The 23,190-nt window shown below is 30.7% G+C and overlaps 1 protein-coding gene across 1 annotated transcript in view; it reads left to right on the top strand.

The window, feature by feature from the left end:
- Positions 1-23,190, top strand: part of LOC107440440 (obscurin) — a 285,805-nt gene that overhangs the window by 129,239 nt on the left and 133,376 nt on the right. Inside the window, exons 30-41 of the mRNA XM_071185809.1 lie at positions 647-828; positions 1,314-1,449; positions 4,861-5,036; positions 5,121-5,235; positions 5,878-6,056; positions 7,506-7,620; positions 10,518-10,699; positions 12,331-12,436; positions 16,023-16,201; positions 17,153-17,261; positions 18,656-18,834; positions 21,958-22,063. Coding sequence (XP_071041910.1) covers positions 647-828; positions 1,314-1,449; positions 4,861-5,036; positions 5,121-5,235; positions 5,878-6,056; positions 7,506-7,620; positions 10,518-10,699; positions 12,331-12,436; positions 16,023-16,201; positions 17,153-17,261; positions 18,656-18,834; positions 21,958-22,063 — 1,764 coding nt within the window. The remainder of the gene's footprint in view (positions 1-646; positions 829-1,313; positions 1,450-4,860; positions 5,037-5,120; positions 5,236-5,877; positions 6,057-7,505; positions 7,621-10,517; positions 10,700-12,330; positions 12,437-16,022; positions 16,202-17,152; positions 17,262-18,655; positions 18,835-21,957; positions 22,064-23,190) is intronic.

Genomic DNA, 23,190 nt, shown 5'->3' with positions numbered 1-23,190 from the left:
AACTTAGTACTTACGATTTATGAACTGTCAAAAAATGAAATTTGACTAAGTTTTCCTTTAAATTTCAATCAATAGATGGCGAATTTTATGTAAAAAACAGGACTCAACCAGTTTGAGTTAGTTTTTGAAAGTCAAAAGTTTCCAACGTAATAGTTATTCTCCCCGATGCCATTGCAGAAAAAAACGGGAAAATTATTGAACACTAGAACGATAGAAGTTGCCATTTTGATGGAAGATTAACTTTAGAAGGTTATAATTCTTTGAACAATGATATAAACTTACTTGAATTTCGGTATTACTCCAAACTTTTCGTGCTCTTTCAAAAGCATAAATGTTAGAAATCAATTCTGCGCTTGCGTAGAGGTCGCAATGCCCCAAGACCTTCCCGTCGGCATCTACCGTGAGCTAACCATGTTACCAGAAAATATTTACTTGGCATAGTCTTAAGATTCTACCTTTTTTTTACTTTCATTTTTTAAAATAACATCATTCATAATAAAATAATGTAGTTGTGCCTCTTAGGATAGATTTCCTTGTACACTAAATCCTTTCACCACAAAAATACATAAGAATTTAATATTTCCGGAAGAAGAAGAATGTACTCGAATAAAAAAATAATATACATTCAAACAAGATTTAATTTTAGGTCAAAAGATGATGTTGAGCTGAAAATAGATAATAAACACTTTGAATACAAGAAGGAGGAAGCTGAAGACTCTCTTACTTTGGTCCTTAACAATGCAAAACCAGGTGACAGTGGGAAATACACTTGCAATATCTCTAACGCAGTGGGAACTGTGGAAACTAGCAGCAATCTCAGTGTTTCTGGTAAGTTTAATTATTCAATCTTGTAAGTTTATTTGTTGTGTTTATGTATAGTTTTGTTTTGTTTCAATATTTAAAAACAGAATTTAAACTTTGTGGCATGGATGCCGAATTTATATATGTTCTAATGTTAAACATTTCCATGTCTCTATTTCACATTCCATTTGTAAATACACATTTCAACTGCTTGTAGGAGATGTGCATTTAGAGAAAATTTAAAATTATTTCAAGTAAATATTTTGCAGCACTTAGACTTATCTTTGGTGAACAGTTATAGTGATGAATTTTGTATTTTCTGTTTTTAAAGTTAGCTGAACCCTTTATTGGCCACAGTTTTTTAATGGGTATGCTGACATAAATTTTTGGTGTGGTTATGGTTGTCTACAGTGAGCAAATGTTTCGCGGTAAAATTAGAACTTTGAGCATTCAGCTTCATACACCTCTTAAAAAGGGATAAATAAAATCTACAATTATATTCAATGCTTCAGCTGTTATTTCCCTCGTCTGTCCAGAAACTGGTACCGAAACCCACGTGTACATAACCAGATCAATTCTTCATTTTATACTCATCACCATAAAAATTAGCGCATCTAGAAAGAGCTACAGAATGAAACGAAATTTTACGTAAGTGAGTACAACATTGATAAGAGTAGGTGATTAAAAATCAAAGCAAAATTATCATTTATTGCAGGAAAAAATACAAGTGAATGGAGGTTTAGGCTCCCTCTAGCATAAATGGAAGATGAGATACGGTTTGGCAGTGAGGCATATAAGTTACTTATGATGTCCTTGTGGCATCTCCTTCCACAGTTGCTGGTCCCGCAGTGGACTGATCGTTAAGACACGGTTCCCAGCAGATCACCGAAGTCAAGCATCACTGGCTACGGTCAGTGTGCGGGTGGGTGACCACTTGGATCAGTCTGCGTAGGGACCGAGGGTGTGCGGTATTGGTCCTCGTTAAACTGTGCTACCGTAAAGTGCTCGACTTCGCGCGCAGGTAGTCGGGCTACCGAAGCGGGGGTGCCATCCCCTCCACAGAGGGTCAAAATTGTGATGGCATGTCTTCGGATCATCCTCCGGGATGTTTCCCAGACCGTCGCCAATAGCCCATTGTGCAGCTCTAGTGCGACGTAAATTAACAACAACAATCCACAGTTGCTGTAAAAACACAGCTAAACTAAACTCATAGGCTGGCCAACTTGCTGTCGCAAATGGTCCCAGATATACTCGTTCGGTGACAAATCCAGGGATCGAGCAGGCCAGAAAAGGGCAGTAATGAAGACCAAAACTATGATTGCCGTGAACAAGACCTTAAAATATTCGAAATTAAGAACTGGAAGACAAGTGCGCCAAAATGAAGCAATGAATTTTTGTGAAATATATGATCGACACCGGATTAATCATGCCATTGAAACCATCTATTTTACTGAATCCATGAATACATGCCACCTATTTTACTGAATGAAAACGTTCGTGTTTTCATCATATATTATTAACATAAAATTTTCTTACTCATCTAAGTTTAACTAAATGCGATTTGTTAAAGCTTAAGAGAGTCGGTAGCTAATAATAGAAGTAAACACTTCGGATGAGTATAAATGTGCTACCATTCTTTTATTAAAGGCTATTTTCTCGTCGGTCAAAATTTTGTATTTAGGCATTCTCAGTAAGAAATGGGTTGATTAATAAAAAAAGGATACTCTACTATATTAACGGAACAGTAAGTTTCGGCAGCAAATTTTAGGTAGCGACACATTAAAAACCGCTACCATATTCAATGTGTTCTTTTTTAAAAAGCATACTTGATCATTTTGCTTAACCCCTTAACTTGTGCGCGGGAGTGAATTCGAGCGCGCTAAACAGGCCAAATTGTGCATACTCGAGATAATTCGAGCGGCGTTGTATTTAATGCTGCTACAATTTTTCACACTCGAATATAATCGAGAATTGAAAATAACAATGTGAAAGCTAAGAAAAAAAATCGTTTTATTGATATTTATCATTTACATAGGATTGTAAGCTATAACACTTATTTTTTCAAGAATAAAATAGCCTTTTTCCATGGAACGAAAGCGCAATATATCAAAATTGTCCACCAAAAGAAAAGACAATGTTCTAAAGTGTATTTTTTTACATTAAAAAAATTGATTTTTTTTTGGCCGGTTTTTTTCAAAAAATCTTGCGTTAAGGGGTTACAGAATACAATAATAGTTGCTAAAAATTGAACGTTTCCGCAAATAGTTTTATATTTTTAATGGTGTCTAACATTTTCTGATTAAGTGTGGCCAAACTGCCAACACTGCGCCAGAAAGAATACAGAAAAGTGTTAGCAGATAATGAGTAGATTATATATAGTTTGTATAAAAGCTTTACATGTTAATACCGACATCATTAATTTTTTAAGTACTCTACAAATAGAACTGCGTCGTTTCTGCATTAAACTCTTTAATTTAATTTTCGAAAATTATTGAAGAAGAAATAACATTTTAAGTATTTATTTTCACTATTGTATAAAATGTCAGAGGATTGGTTTTCTATTTCTTTGAGGACTACTACCCTTATAAGTACAAATAATGTAATTATTATTATTTTAATATTGTACAGCTCGGGCAAAAAAAAAAACGGACCACCCCCTGAATAACTTTTGATTGAATGATTGGATCTTCCCATTCTAGAATTTAATCTTAATTGTTCGAGTATATGCAATTAATTGGTGCAGATGATATTTTAAGTTACAAAATCAGACACAAAAACGTACTTTATTTGAATAAACATACCTTTTTTTCGAAGGATTCAGATTTCTGAATCACAAAATATAGGCGGTTGCCGCAATCTGGGAAATATGGTCTCCTTAGTTTGGTTAGGAAAGCAGTCCAAAGTGAGGAACCGTTAATGTTAATTTTACTTATTGCATTTTTCGCCATATATCCAGAAATTTTTGAGCGCATTGTAAAATTTTTGCTCGCAATCATAAAATTTGTTTCTCCAAAGGTAATTCCATGCAATAAATAACTTTTAATAAGTATTTTTAATTTTAATATTTTTTTAAATAATAGTCGAAAAAATTTCGAGATGTGAGGTATGAAATTTTTATATCATTCTAAAGAGTGTAATTTTACGTGACAAAATACAAAATTTGAACGAAATCGATCAAGTAGTTACGGAGAATGGTTAATCGTATGGTTCAGTTGAATAGTTATCGAATTTTAAAAGTTCAGACATTTAAAATTAGATTTTTCGTCAATTATTCAATCGATTTCGCTCAAATTATGTATAACTAAATTTACAATCCACATACTATTATTACTATATTTAAATATTGATTAACTATTCGAAATAAGTGATTATTTTGGCGTTNTAAAAAAAAAATTCTGCCAAAAATGCCGCTCATAATATATTAAATTGGAATTTTTCTTTATCTGATATCTTTTACATGAGATTTTTTATAAAGGTTTAGTTACTTTCGTATCGCTGATTTTAAATCTGGTATTGGTTCTTCTCTCCAAGTTACAGTTTTGGTATAAATGACATTTTCCCCCCGATTTTTTGTCAAAATGTTTAAAAATGAAAAAGGTTATACGTAACAGGGGATCACACAAATGTTGGAACGAATTTGTAGGGAAGTTAAGGCACATTATCAGGAATTAAATTACATAAGAACCCATGAATGGAAATGTCATCGTACACCGCTAGGGGTGCTTTAATATTATGGACTGTTTCTTCGTGTGCTTTCAAATAGGTCATAATACGAAGGGGCTTTTCGAGCACGCATTTCTATGCAATTTTAATCCTGATGATGTACCATAAATTCATTACAAGTTTCTTGCAACACTTACGCGACCCCCTGTTGTGTATATCGTTTTGGAACTTCCACATTTCATTAAAAAGAGGACTAAAAATGTTATTAAAAATGTATAGCTTTAAAAGAAAAACCAATTGCAGATTTAAAATCCCCTCACCCGCTTTAGGCAAGACAGACTAATAACAACAAGAATAGATTGATGATTTTTTTTAATAACATAAGTTTGTGTTTAGGAAGAAAGATGATAAGGAAATCACAATTGACAATGATCATTATGAAATTTCTACTGAGGATAACACCGAAACTCTTACCATAAACGATGTCTCCAAGGAAGATGGAGGAAAATATTCTTGCACAATTACCAACTCTGCTGGTTCAGAAACTACTACTTCTGAGGTTACCGTTAAAGGTAAGGTATTGCTTAAAATATCAATCAAAATTGATTCATTGATTCATCAATTCAAATCAATTAACTGAAGTCTGTGTGTTACAGAAACAACTAGTGCAGCGAAATTTGTAAAAGGCTTGAAAGACCAAAATGTTAAGGAAGAACAAACTGTGAAATTTAACGTAAAGATTTCTGGGAAGCCCAAGCCAACAGCCAAATGGTAATTCTGTTGATGTATTTCTGCAGTTTAATTGTGACTGTGGTTTTTTAGAAAGATTGTAGAAAATAACAGTGAAATAATAACTGAAGTTGAAATAATTGTCTTTACATAAAGATACAACACTAAAACTTAAAAGCATACTAATATCTCCTGTTCACGCTTGTTTGAGTTACTCAGCAATCGAACCGCAAAGAAATTTTTCATTAAATAATTGTACAGGTTGGCAGCTATGCAAGTACAAACTAAAACTTATATTAGGATTTTAGTATTTTAAAATTACTTGGAAAGGTATACATTATATTGCATTATAGCTATTTTTTTTAATTCCATTAAAACTATGTTAAATTCGTCTCGAAAACGAAATTTAATCTGCATTATTAGCCTTATTGCCGTTTAGCAAATATTAGTATTGGTTGTTTTTACAGTATGGAATCATCTGATAGTACAAGATTTAAATATCGTTTGATAGTATAAGAGTGATGCAAAGTGCATATATATTTTTATTATTTATGGTATTTTAATAGGTGTTACATTATTTTAACTATGTAAGATAAATATAATACTTGTAACTAAGAAATAATGCAATAATAATTATGTAAGATAAATAAAATAAATAGAAATGTACTGATTTTTTTATTACAGGACCAAAGATGATGCTGAGTTGGTGATTGATGGTCAACATATTCAATCATTAGAAGAAGCAGAAGATTCTCTTACAATTATCATTAAAGATGCGAAGTTGGATGATACTGGAAAATACACTTGTGTCATCACCAACTCCGAAGGATCGGATACAACATCGAGCAAACTGACTGTGTCAGGTAATTTTGAACTTCATTACATACAAAAATTGAAGAATTAAATTGTGAAAGAATGGTATGACGCAAAGCAATGTTTTTGAAACGTTTTTGAAAAAAAAATACTCAAAATATTTTATTATGTCTAGCTTTTGCAAAAACTAAAAAATTAGACAATAAGGTGCTTACAAAATGAACAAACTATATATTTTATTTATTTTTGCTAAATATATAGGATACATATAAGATAATTTCGAATGTTATAAACTAATTTAGAAATTTTTAAGACAGTTAGAATTTTTAAGAAAATTTCATCAAAACTTAAGAATCTAGCCATAGGTTTTATGCAACCATGGTCAAAATTCTTTCATTTCTATTTTCTTTAAATACTTCCACTAGGAGCATTACCAGTGTTTCCACTAGGAAAATTATTTTCTGATATCACAGATATTCCATTTTAATTGTAGGATATGCATGCCTGCAAACATTTATTGTAACTTTTTTAAATTTACACAGTGTTATCAGGACGAAAGTTAACACGTTTTTTTCTTCTGAACAAGCTTTGAACGTTTGCTGTAAGTTCTATTAAAAGAGTGCATGCTGTTATACAAGGTAAAAATATTTTTAGAGAATAGCACTTATTAACCCCTAAAAAAGTTTAAATTTAAAAAGTTTCCGTTGAGCTTTAGATTTCAAATTCAACAAAAGCTTCATTAAAAAAATATATGAATAAAATGGCATATTTGGGGATGTCAATTATTTATTATTAAAATTTTTTATTACCATAGCTTAATCTTTTAAATATGTTTGAATAGCACGTTCATGCCGGGATGACCCACCGGTGGGTCACGCTAGATTGTCTCATCTTGGCAGCGCACCGGTTCCACTTTTCCCGGCGTGAACGTGTTAATGTTTTGCATTATATACGTCGGGACGCGAAATTTCCACTCGCCATTGGCTACCGAAAATTTAGGGGTGGCGAGTAACAGAGATTGATTTGTAAATAACAAAGTATGAGAGTTACAGAGAGTTGCATTTAGGGCTGCAAATTGCATGATCTACGAATCATAATCATGATTGACGAAATTGCAGCAATCGCCAGATGGTAATTCTAATGTTTTTCTTATTTTAATGACTTTTAATAGGATGCGCAGCTATTGAATCCAGGAAAACGTTCAAATGTTATTTTAAATCAATATTATTATAACTTTGCAATAAATGTCTCTCCATTTTTCCGTGTTCATATTCGTCAATGCTTTCGGACACCAAAAAGCTGTTTTTGTTACTGTGTTGTAACAAAAAAAAAGCTGGTTTTGTAGCTGTGTTTGTCTGCCACCATTTTAAGAATTTTTCCTGTTTTTCGTGCAAAATTTTTTGTCTAGTATCCTTAGAACTGAAACTTCATGACATGATCTACGATTCATTGAACTGAGAAATGCGGTTATATCATGAAAACCAATTTTTGTGTTCTAGAATCTACTTCATCTCCAGAGTTTACACAAAAACTTAAAGATATCGATGTTAAAGAAGGAGGTACAGCAGAATTCACTGTTAAGTTCACTGGAAAACCATGCCCCACTGCAAAATGGTGAGTTCAAATTTAGCAGTTGAATTAAAAGTCCGTTATAATTTATACTTTCAGAAAAGTTTCGTTAAAAGCAACAAATTTTGTCAATCAAACATTAAATGTAACAAATTCAGGTTTGACCAATCGTACGTTTTTGAAAATATTTTATTGATTGGTAGAATGAAACACTAAAGTTTTCAGAGTTTTCGGAAATTTTGCAAAAATTTTGAAAGATACACCGCGAATTATCTAGAGCAAAGTATAAACTAGAGTATTTTTATGAACTTTTGAATCATTTACATATCGTGGTAACGGTGTATAAAATTTTTAAATGTGAAATACGTAAAAATGAGAGTAAAACTTTAGAGTAAAACTTTCATAAATTAGTATTATACAAACGATTTTAATTTAATTCGTTACATAATACTAATTATTTAATATTGAGCTTTTAATGATGATTAGTTATTTTTAAACAATCTCTGGCTATCAGCAATTTTATGACTGAATACGAAGAAAAATAATTTTTAAAATGAAAGCGATATATTTCTACCTTATCAGTCACATAACTGTTTGATTAAAAATACTTATTTTTTTTTTCAGATAGGATTTGGAACATTTCATATACTATTTAATCGTTAGATAGATCATTTTGATTAATTAAGTTAAATTTTATTTATAATTAAGACAAAACGTTAATGTAATACATGTAACTTTAAGAGAAGGCCGTTTGTATTGCCTTTTGCTTGCTTGAATATGAGATTGGAGGCAAATGGAAAATAATTACAGAACTGCGAACTTTTAATCAATTTTAATTCCAAAAGGCATGAAAAAGATAATTGAAAAACAATTGTAGGTACAAATAATTTTATTGATTTGATAGGCAACTCTGTAAGTTATAAAAAAACTTCTATAATTTATATTTTTATATTATCCTTTAACGCTATAAATATATTTAACTCTTTATGTAGAAGACAGCACTCTGCCTCTTTAAATATTGGGAGTTTAAATATTGAGTTTAAATACTGAGAAAACATGGAAAATAATAAAGATTAAAGATAAGAGAAGAAGAAAAATTATTAAAATGAAACTATTAAAAAAACGTATAAAAATGTATTTACATATCTGAAAAAAACGAAATAATGAAAAACAAGATATAATCTCTTCATCAGCTCACACGATTACATCCGCAAAAAAGAGTGCTTTCTAATATTGAATCAATATAGCCGAAGCAAAATATATCAATACAATAATGTAAGGAGCAGTCAAAAAATATTTTTCAAAAAAAATTTATAAATTTATTTTTAATAGTTTTATTTTAATAAATTTTCTCTTTTCTTTAATCTTTATTATTTTCCATGTTTTCTCAATATTTAAACTTATTTTATGAGTTCTATATACTTGCAGCTTATGCGCAGTTAAAAAAAACCTATTAATTTTCTTCGCTTTTCTCTCATTTTTTTAAAAATCCTTTTTGTGTTTATTGAACTATATACACTATCTGGCCATTAATGACCGGATACCCCTCATTTCGGATACATGAGGTGCTAGTATCAAGTCAATTGGGCGTAGTGCCGCCACGCGCCCAAATCACAGCTTTAACCCTTCTAGGAAGGCTATCCACTAGGTGTTGGTACACGGCGGCAGGTATTGCCCGCTATTCCTCCTGTAACATGGCGAAGAGTTGAGTGGTGGTTTTGGGGCATTGTGGTCTGGCCCTGAACCGGCACTTCAACTCATCCCAGAGATGCTCAATTGGATTGATGTCGGGACTTTGGGATGGCCAGTCAAGCTCNTATTGGAAATCAGGAAAATAATAAAGATTAAAGATAAGAGAAGAAGAAAAATTATTAAAATGAAACTATTAAAAAAAAACGTATAAAAATGTATTTATATATCTGGAAAAAAAAACTAAATAATGAAAAACAAGATATAATCTCTTCATCAGCTCACACGATTATATCCGCAAAAAAGAGTGATTTCTAATATTGAATCAATGTAGCCGAAGCAAAATATATCAATACAATAGTGTAAGGAGCAGTCAGAAAATATTTTTCAAAAAAAATTTATAAATTAATTTTTAATAGTTTTATTATAATAAATTTTCTCTTTTCTTTAATCCTTATTATTTTCCATGTTTTTTCAATATTTAAACTTATTTTATGAGTTCTATATACTTGCAGCTTATGCGCAGTTAAAAAAATCTATTAATTTTCTTCGTTTTTCTCTCATTTTTTTAAAATCCTTTTTGTGTTTATTGAGCTATATATATCCTTTATAGCTTCATTCGCAAATAACTAGTGCATAAAAGTTATAATCTATTCTTATAACTATTTCTCTATATCTCAAAGATAAATCCCTCTTTTATTTAAAGATAAGCTTAAGAAAATTCTGGAAGGAATTTACCGGAACATTCCTTTATTACAAACATTTCGGTCCGTTCACATCTAGAAAATTGTGGAGGCATTTAAAGCATAAATTCGAAGATATCAAGATGAATTAATTATCTTATAGCTTACACAGTGAGATAAACTTTAGGAATTAAAATAGACGTTAACAAAATAAAAATGCTGAAGTGAGTATTGGTTAAAACAAAGGAGGTAGAGGGGGAGAAATTGTGATGAACAATATCACATTTAGTAAAGTTTCATTTTTAACGAGAAAAAAAAGAAGCACTTGCATACTAATATTAAACTGTTTACTTTATATACTACGTCTAAACAAGATGCTTTTGTTTTAAATTCTTGTATTTCAAATAATAATCAATTTCTTTTGATAAACTAAATAAAAATACAGGATTGTTGTCATAAATTTTATCTTATCTCTAACATAGTATGCTAAATTTATTAATTAGTATTTCTTGCAAGCCTTTCTTGTGACTTATTTTCCTACCTTTTATGGATTGATATTTTTTGTTACAGGGCATTTGATAATGCCGAACTAACAATAGACAACACCCATACTGAATTAAAAGTCGAAGAAGACGGAGCATCCCTTACTTTAATTATTCATGATGTCACCAAAGATGATTCTGGAAAATATGCCTGTACTATCTCAAATCCTTCAGGCTCACAGTCTAGCAGTGGAAAGCTAAAAGTATGCTGTAAGTAAAAAGTATTTTCTCCACTTTGGTGTACAGTGCGCAAAAAATAAATGGACCACCTGAATAACTTTTAATCTAATGTTCAGATCTTTACGTTTTGAAATAGTCGTATACTTAAAATTCGATTTCTCAAGAAATACTAAATAGCCCCAAATTGTCAATTTTTTAAAAAAAAGTTTAATAACTTTTCAAATACTTGCAAATTTTAAAATGCGGAAAAGAATGTTGATATTTTAATTTCTGTGCAACTACAACTAAAAATTCTTATCCAAATAAAGTCCATATACATGAAAATTTCCCTTTCTGTGCCACTTAAAGATAAAGTGGCATATTAAAATAAGAAATATCTTCTAGCATTGAACTAAATTTACTGCCACTGCTAAAACTTTTCAAGGACAGCGGGAACCCTGAAATATTAAGTTTATTTATCCGTTCTAAAGTACATATAATTCTTCACGGCAAGATGATATTTGAAGTTTAAAATTATCGCTTTGCTTCGAATGTAAGACACTTAAACTGCGCCTTTTTTATTTTCCTTGGCGACATATCTTCGAAAAACCATGTTAACTAAATTACAGAAGATTTCGAATTTTTTTTTTAAAAAGTGAGTAAAATCAATGAAGAATTATCATCAAATCAATCATCAATGAATCATGATCATCATCAGTTAAAACTTTCGTTAAGTAAGTCATTCATAAGATGATTATGTGGTTTTTAAGTTTCACTAATTAAATAAATTTTTTCATAACCTTTAATAATACTTCATTATTACGAATATTTAAAATATGTTGCTGTTTCTATTGCCTACTTGTCAATATCAGAAAGCCTGCTAGGGAAATCAAGCAAAATAAATGCAAAGGCTACGTTTCTTGTTTTCAGTCGCGCCATCTATGGCCAAGAATACAATTTCAGACACACGCACGTCACAGCCCATTTTGCAGGGTGGATCCATTCATTCATCCACAGATCGTAATTTCGACCTACACCAGAGAATGATCAATCTCCAATTGAGTAATCCCAGGACATTGATTTGTTATGGAAACGTGGAGAATTTAGTAACCTGACAAATGTAACGTGCACCAATCACCATTTAACCCTTTAATGGGCCACTTATTTCTACTAAATGTAAATTAAAGTATTTTGGGAATTGAAATTGATATAAGAATAGTAATTGATATAAGGAAAAAAACTCACTTAGTTTATTAAAAAAAATCCAAATTTTAATGCCATTTTTTTGGTGGTAACTATATTTACCACGGCCTATTAGGAACTTATTGACTTTTATTTTTCGTTATTTATGAAATAAATTTTATAAATGCTACAAACTTATACTTTTATACGTTTTCTTAAACTACAAATTTTATTCAAACGCACGTCAAGAAAGCTGAACTTATAAACAAATGGAAACCTAAATTAAAAGTGGTAAAAAAGTTCATCATGGGCTTCAAAAATTGGTGGTAAGTATACTTAACACGGCCTTCGAAAGGGTTAATACGCAGGACTTTTTCGGATGCGGGATTCGAAATCCCGTTCACGGGAACACAAGTCCAACGTCCTGTCAATCAGGCTATTTAAAATATTTAGGTATTTAAAACTTCCTATGTATTTATATTTCGTTTAACAACTTTCAGCTGGCCCACTCTTTACAAAGACTCTTGAAGATGTGGAAGCGGAAGAAGGTGCTGCTCTTCGCCTGAATGTTAAATTTGAGGGTCAACCTGACCCTATCTCTACATGGTATTTAAAACTATTTAAATTTTAAGTATTATTCTATTCCAGGGCCTTAAAAAATTACCAAACTATTTTTGATGACAGTGGCGATTAATAAATTATATTAATAGGTAAAAGGTACTGTGATAATAGATATCAAGCATACTAATATATTTGATGTAGCAATAGAATATTTATGTCTTTTCTGTATTGCTCCAAATTTTATTCTTTTTTCTTTTTAAATTTAATCTTCAAATGTACACAATAAAATACCTTAAAAAAATTAGAAACTTTTTTTCATAAAAATAGAATTTTATTTAAACTTTTAAGTTATATTTTTGTTTCTCATTGGCAATCTGTAAATTTTTTACATCCTGTAATGTTTCTTGAAAATATTAAAACTCATTTAATAGTAAAAAAACGCTTTTTTTAACTTGACTTCCAGCTTCAGAAAAGGTAGATTTAAAATATTGTGTGCTTTTGAGGATTATTTTCTAAGCAAAATATTTTTCAAACTTTGAGATGCTTAGGAATTTACATACCTAAAAATGCAGATTAATCGTTCACTGTAAATCGCTAGTTTACAATAAAAATAATAGATGTCACTGCCCTTTAGTATCATAACCTTCAAGCTAATGTAGTTAACTTAGATTAAGCCAACAATTTTTGTTAATGAACTAAAAAAAAATTCTTATGTCTCTATAAATTTTTCCGGTGCAGAATAGAAAACTATTCTTATGAGTGAATGAATATGTAATTATTATTATATTTTAAGATGAAATTATGCTCGCATCAACGAACCAATGATTTCAAATGATTTAAAAAATATACTGTATGAAAATTTTGATTTATGTTAACTATACTATAAATACACAATATTTAATAGATACGGTGCCAGTCAGATTGTAAACTCACTGGTTAATGAATGTTAATCACAAGCAGCTTATTTTAGACAAATTTCCAAAAATTTAATCACTTATATGTGATAACAATACTATTTCTGCAGTCACCAAACATGGATATTGGAATAAAAACTACCAAGTTACAACTCATTGAAATTTACCATAACTGCGATACAGCGTTTGAGTTGGGAGGGTCAGAAATGCCCAGAGGCAATGTTTCGCACCTGCTTTCTTAGAAATCGTTCTTTTCTAAGTGCCACGTAACAATTCCAGATTCGTTTTCTGCCAATCGTCTGTATGGTGGTCAGGGAGCTGGCCTCAAATCCGAAAGGTCCCGGATTCGAATTCCAAATATGGCATGAATGTTCCTTACTTTACTTCTCTGTACTATCCTTTTGACTGTGGGAGCAACTTTGGCCTACCTAATAAGGTACCCCTGAGAGCGTGGCCAACAAATCTGCCCTTCTGATACCCAAATGACAAACTTCAATATGCGGGTGGGCATTGGAAAAAAAAATTCTTTTTCTCATTCAGTGAAATTGTTAATTATTTTTCATCCCTCTTTTAGAGAAATTTAATTTGGGATTTGTTAAAATGGGGAAACGTCTGGTGCAGGTATGCGTGGGAAGGAGTTATTTTCCTCCTAAAAAAACTAAGCGTGCTTAATCGTTTAGTTTTCTGGTAAACATCTAAAGTTTTCTTTCATTTTTCCTATCACTTAAATACATCAATGAAGAGAAGTGATTTTGAGTAACTTTAATCATAATAAAATAAAATCTGGAATTAAAATAATTTCCCTTAGTTTAATTAGGATTTCTATTTAAAAATTAAACTTTTTAAAATTATGTGATTTTTTTCTTCAATGAGTCCTATTGTATGCCTATACTTATAATCCTCTGAAAAATTGAGATATTTTCTCATTTTTAGTGCAATGCAGATATTCGATCCGTTGAGCCAGCCGTTAATTGGAATCAAAACTTTACCGATACAATTACATTAAATCGGATGGACACTGTGACGCTATAATGCAATATCGTAACTGCTTTATTGCTTTTAACAATATTTGCTTAGAATTTTTTTATGTCATATTATATTTATAAGTACATCTGACGAAAAATCTAAAATGTTTCCCATCCGCTCGTAGCTGTTTTAATATTGTGTATTTCATTAGGATGAAGGATGGTCAGCCTTTGGCGATAGATGGAAAGCATGTGAAAACTGCNCATCAATTGACATTCTGTGCTTGTTCTTTCTATTATTGCTTATCGGCAACAGTTGTTTATAGCTTGTTTTAATTGAGATAACGAATCGAAGTATTGTCGGTACATTCTTATTTATTATTGATGTGATAATTGCTTGTTTACTCAAAATTTTGTCTAAATTATGATCGCGTCAAATTGACGCATATCCTTAGAGATAGGTATACCACATAGAGAATTTCAATATTTCAACGCTTTTGAAGAAAATAGCCTTCGATATATATTTACTACGATCAATGGATAAAAGTCATTACAAGAGTTAAAATAAAAATTCAAATGGGTTTTATAATTTTCCTTACAAAACTCGAAATACGTCAAAATGACGAGTCCCGTAAACCTAGTGTTAACAAATTTCCAAAAATTTAATCACTTATATGTGATAACAATACCATTTCTACAGTCTCTAAACATGGATATTGGAATAAAAACTACCAAGTTATAACTCATTGAAATTTACCATAACTGCAATACAGCGTTTGAGTTGGAAGGGTCAGAAATGCCCAGAGGCAATGGTTCGCACCAGTTTTCTTAAAAATCGTCCTTTTCTAAGTGCCATGTAACAATTCCAGATTCGTTTTCTGCCAATCGTGTGTATGGTGGTCAGGGAGCTGACCGAAAGGTCCCGGATTCGAATTCCAGATATGGCATGAATGTTCTTTACTTCTCTGTACTATCCTTTTAACTGTGGGGGCAACTTTGGCCTACCTAATAAGGTACCCCTGAGAGCGTGGGTAACAAATCTGCCCTTCTGATACCCAAAATGACAAACTTCAATATGCTGGTGGGCATTGGAAAAAAAAATTCTTTTTCTCGTTCACTGAAATTGTTAATTATTTTTCATTCCTCTTTTAGAGAAATTTAATGTGAGAGTTGTTAAAATGGGGAAACGTCTGGTGCAGGTCTTTGAGGGAAGGAGTTATTTTCTTCCTAACAAAACAAAACTTGCTTGATCTTTTAGTTTTCTGGTAAACATCTAAAGTTTTCTTTCATTTTTCTATCATTTAAAGGCATCAATGAAGAGAAGTGATTTTGAGTAACTTTAATCATAATAAAATAAAATCTGGAATTAAAATAATTTCCCTTAGTTTAATTAGGATTTCTATTTAAAAATTAAACTTTTTAAAATTATGTAATTTTTTTCTTCAATGAGTCCTATTGTATGCCCATACTTATAATCCTCTAAAAAATTGAGATATTTTCTCATTTTTAGTGCAATGCAGATATTCGATCCGTTGATCCAGCCGTTAATTGGAATCAATACTTTACCGATACAATCACATTAAACGGTGGACACTGTGACGCTATAATGCAACATCGTAACTGCTTTATTGCTTCTAACAATACTTGTTCAGAAATTTTTTACGTCATATTATATTTATAAGTGAATCTGGCGAAAAATCTAAAATGTTTCCCATCCGCTCGTAGCTGTTTTAATATTGTGTATTTAATTAGGATGAAGGATGGTCAGCCTTTGGCGATAGATGGAAAGCATGTGAAAACTGCATTGGAAAATGACGAATCTTTGACGTTGGTTATAAATAAAGTCAAAAAAGAAGATGCCGGAAAATATTCCTGTGAAATCAAAAATCCTCAAGGAACTGCTTCTACTGCTGGAACCGTATCTGTAACCGGTATGTTATTTATATTTTATTGACTAATACTGTTTTATAGTTTAAGAAAATAGTTGAATAACTTTTTATGTCAATTTAACATTGTTTTTAAATTGTCAACTTTTTTAAAAGCTTAATCTCTTTATTGTTTTGATTATATATTTTGAAATATAATTATGTAATATAAAAAAAGAGAAGTAACATAGTTAGCTCCTTTATATAAGGGTATATGGCTCTCTACTCTAATTAAAGGTCTGATTAGATATGCTCTGATTCGAATTTTTTTTAGCATCATTCTTCACTCAAAAACCTTTTAATTTGTTTTTGAGTGGGGTTTTTTGTGATCTGTGATCTTTGTTATGTATTTCTCGAAGCGTTTTGTTTATTTTTTGTCCCTTTAAGAAAAAACTGGAAGGAACATGGCTGAATATTAAATAATTTCATATATAATTCGAAGTACTTTTAACAAATTATTACCATACAAATGTATGCAGTGTACTTAAACTAGAATGACTGATTTTTTTTATGAAAAATTATAATAGGAATATAATTTGAACTGTGAAAGTATTTGCTTTTGAATTTTCATACTTTTTCAACACTTTTTAATCTTAATCGTTGATATCTGTCACTTAATATAAAACCCAGTCTCTACGGTTGACTATGAGATTTTGACAGAAAATTAATTTTTTTGTTCAAACAGGGCTCAGGTCAAGTTTGAAAAGTACTAACAATTTTGATGCATATTCTAAGCATTATTTATTATTAGCTTTCACTTTAGAAATAAAAAATCAAAACTATAATTTGCGAATCTAGTTATATTTACTTAAATGTACTGAAATATATTACCATGTGCGTATGAAGCTTGTCAAAATACCAGCAAAATTTAAGTCGTTAAATGAAATTATAACGAAAAGTGTACATTTTATACTACTACAAGTACTTCAGAAAAGTAATTCGCACTAATTAATTTAGGTAAGCCTGTAATAAAGAAAGGCTTAGAAGACAGAAAGGTTATTGAAGATGAAGCTAACGTTGAATTGATCGTTGAAGCTACAGCCACTCCAACTCCTGAAGTTAAATGGTAATTATAAATTAACTAAAATGCATTTATTTACTTTTATAATTGTTTATATTTTGAGATTGCATATTTTTGAGCAAATAACTAAATTAGTATTTTTAATATTAATATACTAATTTTAAAAAATAGAGCTTTTACACATAATTAATATATTGTTATATTTGATAACTTGTAACGTATAAAAAAAAATTCACACCTTTCCCAACATTTGCAAAATAAAAAAATTATTTATAAGATTAAAAAAAATTTTTCTACCTGTCAACATTATTTGAAATCAATCTATTTTTTATTTTTTTAATTGTGGGCACTTGGGATGTATTGTCCCATTGGCCTCTTAATGCCAGAACTGCTACTCTCTTCTCGTTACCCAGTGGGCACCTGTGGCGAAGCCTCGGTGGTGGAGCAGCGTCGCCCACGTCACACAACCACAAACCCGTTTACAGGGCGGGTCACATTCACACAAAGGAGAAAGGACATAGAACACAGAGAGAAAGACACATCCATGCCCTGAGCAGGATTCGAACCCGCAAGCATCGGCTCCGTGGTCAGGCACGCTAACTATTCGGCCAGCTGGTCGGCGTATTTGAAATCTATGTACTGGGATTGTGCAATATGTCAAATGTTTGTGTATTCAGTAAATGTGTCAAATTATTTGCCTTAACAATATAAAGATTTTTAACACCCAGAACACCCAGTAAAGGAACTCTTGTTCCTTCACTGGTTTTTCATCGTTTGGTGATCCAGTGAATAAACACCCCCTTATCTCAGTACTTTATTATGCTATGATGCTTTAAAAAAAATAAAACGTAACTTCAATAAGTATGTTTTGAATTCTCTTTTTCACAGTGAGAAAAATAAAACTATTGCATGCAATTAATTCCGCTTCAAACATATAAATACAAACACTTACATTATAATTTTTTCAAAGAAACAAGGTGTTGCAGAGATAATGACAAATTCAAACATTTTTCCAGAGAAGTCTATTTAACCAGATAATCCAAAACATTGCTAGATGACTTCCTATTGTTTGACAGTAAGCTATTTTTACCAATCAATCTAAAAAAAAACTTTCAAATTCTTATTTTTAATCAATATATATGAAATGTTCCTTCACTGGGTAGTGTTCCTTCACTGGTTAGTTTACCCTATATCTATTTTAAAAATGATGCAATTTATTATTTAGTGATCTGTCATAGCACAACTACTATGTAAGAATTAAAAAAAATTCTTATTTACTCAGGGTTGCAAAATTAGAATAAGTTCTGTTCCATTGATGTATAACTATATACCCTATACCTGTAAGGGTATAGATAGTGGTGTACTTCATTGTTTTACCTATTAAGATGTACAGCTTATATTTTAAAGCAATTTCGTTTTTTTTTTTTTTGCTTTTGAAGGTATCTGAATGACAAAGAAATTGTTCAAAGTGACCACTTCACTATGACAGCAGATGAATCAAAAGGAATTTATAAACTGATTATTAAAAAAGTGAATTCTGAAACTGTTGGAGAAGTGAAATTTGAAATAAAAAATTCATCTGGAAAGGCAGAAAGCAAAGGAAAACTTATGTTGTTAAGTAAGACATATTTTTTTAATATTTAATTTTAATATCTTAATTGATGAACTTTTCTATACAAACCAGTGTTTTTTTAAAAGACAAACATAGATATTTTTTATTTTAAATTAAAAAATATAAATCGTATTCTTTTTTTATGCTCCTAATTCCTAAACTAATCAGTACTAACTCTTTGATTCTGTCAATGCCAGTCAGTTTGAAAGAAGTAAATTCTTGCTTGATGACTCCAAATTTGACCATAATTCAAATTCGAAAAAATGGCAATTTACGCGTTGAGCGCCACGCTAATTTTACATGTCTTGCTCGTCAGGCCACAACGGTAAATAACTACAAACTAAATTTGCAAATATTAGACAGATTTTGCTAGTTTTTAAAAGGTTTAGCATGCATATCTGAATGTTGGAAATGTTTGGTATCTCAGTATTCGGCGCGAAGCGCCGCTAACTGATTCATCGAAACTAAAAAGTTCTAAGTTGATTAGGCATAAATTTCAAGAAGAAATATATGTAAAAGTTCGCCACAGCCAAAAGCTGTGGAAGTCATATGAGAAGATGACTAGTAGGCAGTGGAACACTAGTTCTGTGACTCAGGGAGGAGGATGCATATCTGTCTTTCTTTATTTATTCAAACAAAACTGGGTGCCTAGGCCGCGCAGCGTCCCCTACCCCATTCATCATGAAAATTATATACAGTGAATAAAACATTTTGAATTATGTAACAATGTGGTAACATTATAATAAAGTAACCTGTTCTGAATATCNTACAAACTTGATCGGAGATTTACATTAATTGCCATTGAAAAATGAATACAGCCATGATTAGATGGATACACATGAAATACGAGCTTAATCTGTGATATTTACATTAATTGCAGTAGAAATTTGAAATTGAGCATTAAAAATTGATGATAGCATACATACACAAAATCATGAAATACATGCTTAATCTGTGATATTTACATCAATTGCAGTAGAAATTTGGAATTGAGCATTAAAAATTGATGATAGCATATATACAGAAAATCGGGATTCAAATTCATGAAGATTCTACATAAATTTTGCTAAGCCTTAGTGACGCCATCTAGTGATGCATATCTGAAAAATGTGGTGAATTATATAAGCCTACGAATTGTTTAGAAATAGTGGTGGATAAAAACCTAGTAAATTAAATTTATTAAACCAAGAATCACAATAATTAAGTAAATTTTCTGCAAAAGAATGTAGATTTTATAGTTCTATATCATGTTATACGCTATCAGTCAGCTGTTTTTCGCGGCCTAAGTGAAAGGTCAGTGTCAGCCACCGGTGGTTGACGCAGCCTAAATGTAATTTCAGTGCCAGCTACCGATGGCTGACGCGGCGCTCAACATGCTAAGATTCTCTACAAACTATTTTCACCATGTTAATCTACGGAGAATTATATTAGACCAATCGGATAGTTCTGTCCACTTAAGTTCCAGGGTTGTCAAAGGCAAATATAAGTGGAAGAAGTGGTGACTAATATTTTATTAAAAAATATAGAAATTAGCAGTTTTTTCTAGCATATTTTTATTAATTTACTATTGAAAATAAATGCAAAGATAATTTAATGAATAATATAATGAATATATATAACCGATTTAAACATTGTAATCGGAATACCTAGATCAAAGAACTATCTGTTCCTTTAACTGAATAGAATATAAAACTGAACTGTATTAATCATCTGGGCACCTGAGTCATCACCTCCTACATCAGGAAGCCTCCACACGGTTTTTTTATAAGTAGTCTGCGCAGACTATTTATGAAGTGAACCAGTTGTGCGCATGAACCCAAATTCTATTTTAAAAGTACTTGAGAGATATTTATCATATATATTTGAGAATTGAATCTGTAGTGGCTGACAAGTGAATAAGACAAACCAATCATATTCGTAGATTAAACAAATTTTTAGACATATATTTGCTTCCACTTTCTTATTTTTACTAGATTTTCTATTAAAGGGCTCTTTCGTAAACTGGTTTACCTTCATAGTGGTCAGATCAGACTACTTATAAGAAACCGTGTTGAGGTTTTCTGTTATACTGTCAGTTATAGTTTACTAAATTTTATTTATAAATACTATTCAGTTGTAGTTTACTAAATTATAATTTTTTTCTCTACACTTAGACACTTTCAAACTATTTATAAGAAGACTTAATTTTCATATGATCACTTAAAGACATTATATTATTACTTTTAAGCGAGAATTAGAGTAAGACATTAGACTTATATCAATAAGAGGCAATACCCTTTGATGACCTCCAATCTTATAGTCGCTGAGCCAAACTATGACAAACTTACTTGGATTTTTGTAGGTCTGCCAACTACTACACTTTTCTACTAAATATAATTTCTGCCGAAAAAATTTATTTAATCTGTAATGGCACCCTATGATAACAATACTGAAAAGGTACCGCTATAGTAAAAAATGGTAAAAGATTTACTCTTAAACCTATATATCAACAGATATAGATAACATGAAGAACTTTCCGCGAGCACTCTTAAAAAACTTTCTGCCTGCATAACTAGTTTCAACCCTTTCATCACCACCATATTTTGGCAAAATTTGTTTGAAAATCACGAACTTTTTTTAAAATGCTCAATTTTCATAGAGCTCTATAATGATTCATACTACAGGGATGAGTTTGGTAAAAAACAAAAAAAGCTGAAAATAGATGTTCAAAAATGTTGTGCAAAAACACTTTTTAAATAATTGGAAAAAATACCAAAATTTGTGCAAAAAAAAAAATTATGTAAGCCAAAAAATCCCTCATTTTAAATGGTACTCTTACAAACTGTTGCTTTACCGAAAATTATAGGAATTTAGAAAAAAGAAGACACAAATAATTCGCTCCAAGGAAAACTTGCAACCTTACTTAAAACTAACTGGAAATTTAAGTTTTTTTAAGCTACTTTTAGGGACTTAGCACATGAAAACATTTCTATAGTATCATAAATTAATATAAACTCTCACTTCTTTCAATGCTGTGTTATAAAAGAAGAGTGCTCTCATTTTTAAATTTATTAGTCACAACTTCTTTTCGTTTCATTTATGATAAATGTTTATGGGACCGTGAAATAAATAAGATACTTTTTCACTTAGAAAAGCCTAAGTTCCTGAAACAACTCTCGGATCTAACACTAGTCGAAGGAGACGCTCTTAAACTGGAAACTTCTGTAGAAGGCAATCCTCTTCCAACTGTTAAATGGTAAATACATTTCATATTATCTTTAAAATTCATGTATTACATTAAATTTTAACATTTACAAATGGTTCTACTTAAATATATCAAAGGAGACGATCACCCTTAGAACACCACTAGTGATTCCACTTTCTCGTTTTAGAGCATCAAATTCGCCGAAAATCTTTGAGGGGACTTGAAACTAAATTATAATGCGTTCTCTGGGACACGTAAAAATTGTAGAAAATTAAGATGCCAGCAGATATAAGTAATCAAAATTAAACTTTGAAACGAAAGAAAAATTAATAAATAATAATTTTTGCTACTCGAAATAAGCATAAACAAACAAAAATTAAATACTAATGCAAGAAACAGAATAAATGAGAACAAATTTAAAACAATTATAGAGATTTCAGTTCAGACTGATGTCAATAAAGAACATTATGTCAGAGTTCTGCCACTGACGAAAATAAATAGGAGATTTATATTACTTTAAATAGTCGCCCGCTTATAGTAAAAGCGGACTAAAAAATTTTTATATCCTGGGTCAGTAGAACCAATAGTTTCCCAACTCCAATGGAAACACTGACTCCAATACTCAATGTTTTACAACATATTTTAATTAATATGTATAACTTAAGGTGACCAGGCTTTCCATCTTGAGGACTGTCCTCGAATTTCAATAGTTGTTATCTCAAAGTTTCAAACTCCTAGAGTACGGAAAAAGTGTTCAAATCTCGATATTTGTCCTTAAACGTTCTCGAATTGTCCGATACCATCTCCTCGTCTTTTATAATCAGAGAAATAAAGAAAATCAGAAATGCACATGCTTTATTAAACAAGATTACAATTTAGTCTTACGGAGAATACTACCGAAAAAAAAAATATCATGCTAAAAGTAACTTATTGAAACTACATACTCGTCAGAAAATAATTTCAAAATAACGAAAAATAACTTTTGATCATGAACTCCTTCATTTTACAAGTGTTAAATAAATGAAGAAAATCATAAGATATATCAAATCTGCTTAGCAAAGATATCAAGTTTACTGAAAATGGTTCTGCATTTGATATTAGTTACTAATTTATTATTTTTTTTTTTTTGTTGAAAAAAAACGTGCTTCGTTGCCCATATAAATTAATATTTTCTATAA

Source organism: Parasteatoda tepidariorum, chromosome 9 (assembly GCF_043381705.1).
Source record: "Parasteatoda tepidariorum isolate YZ-2023 chromosome 9, CAS_Ptep_4.0, whole genome shotgun sequence".
Taxonomy (NCBI): Eukaryota; Metazoa; Arthropoda; class Arachnida; order Araneae; family Theridiidae; genus Parasteatoda; species Parasteatoda tepidariorum.
The sequence above is the reverse complement of the archived record's forward strand: the minus strand, read 5'-3'. Positions and strand labels throughout refer to the sequence as shown.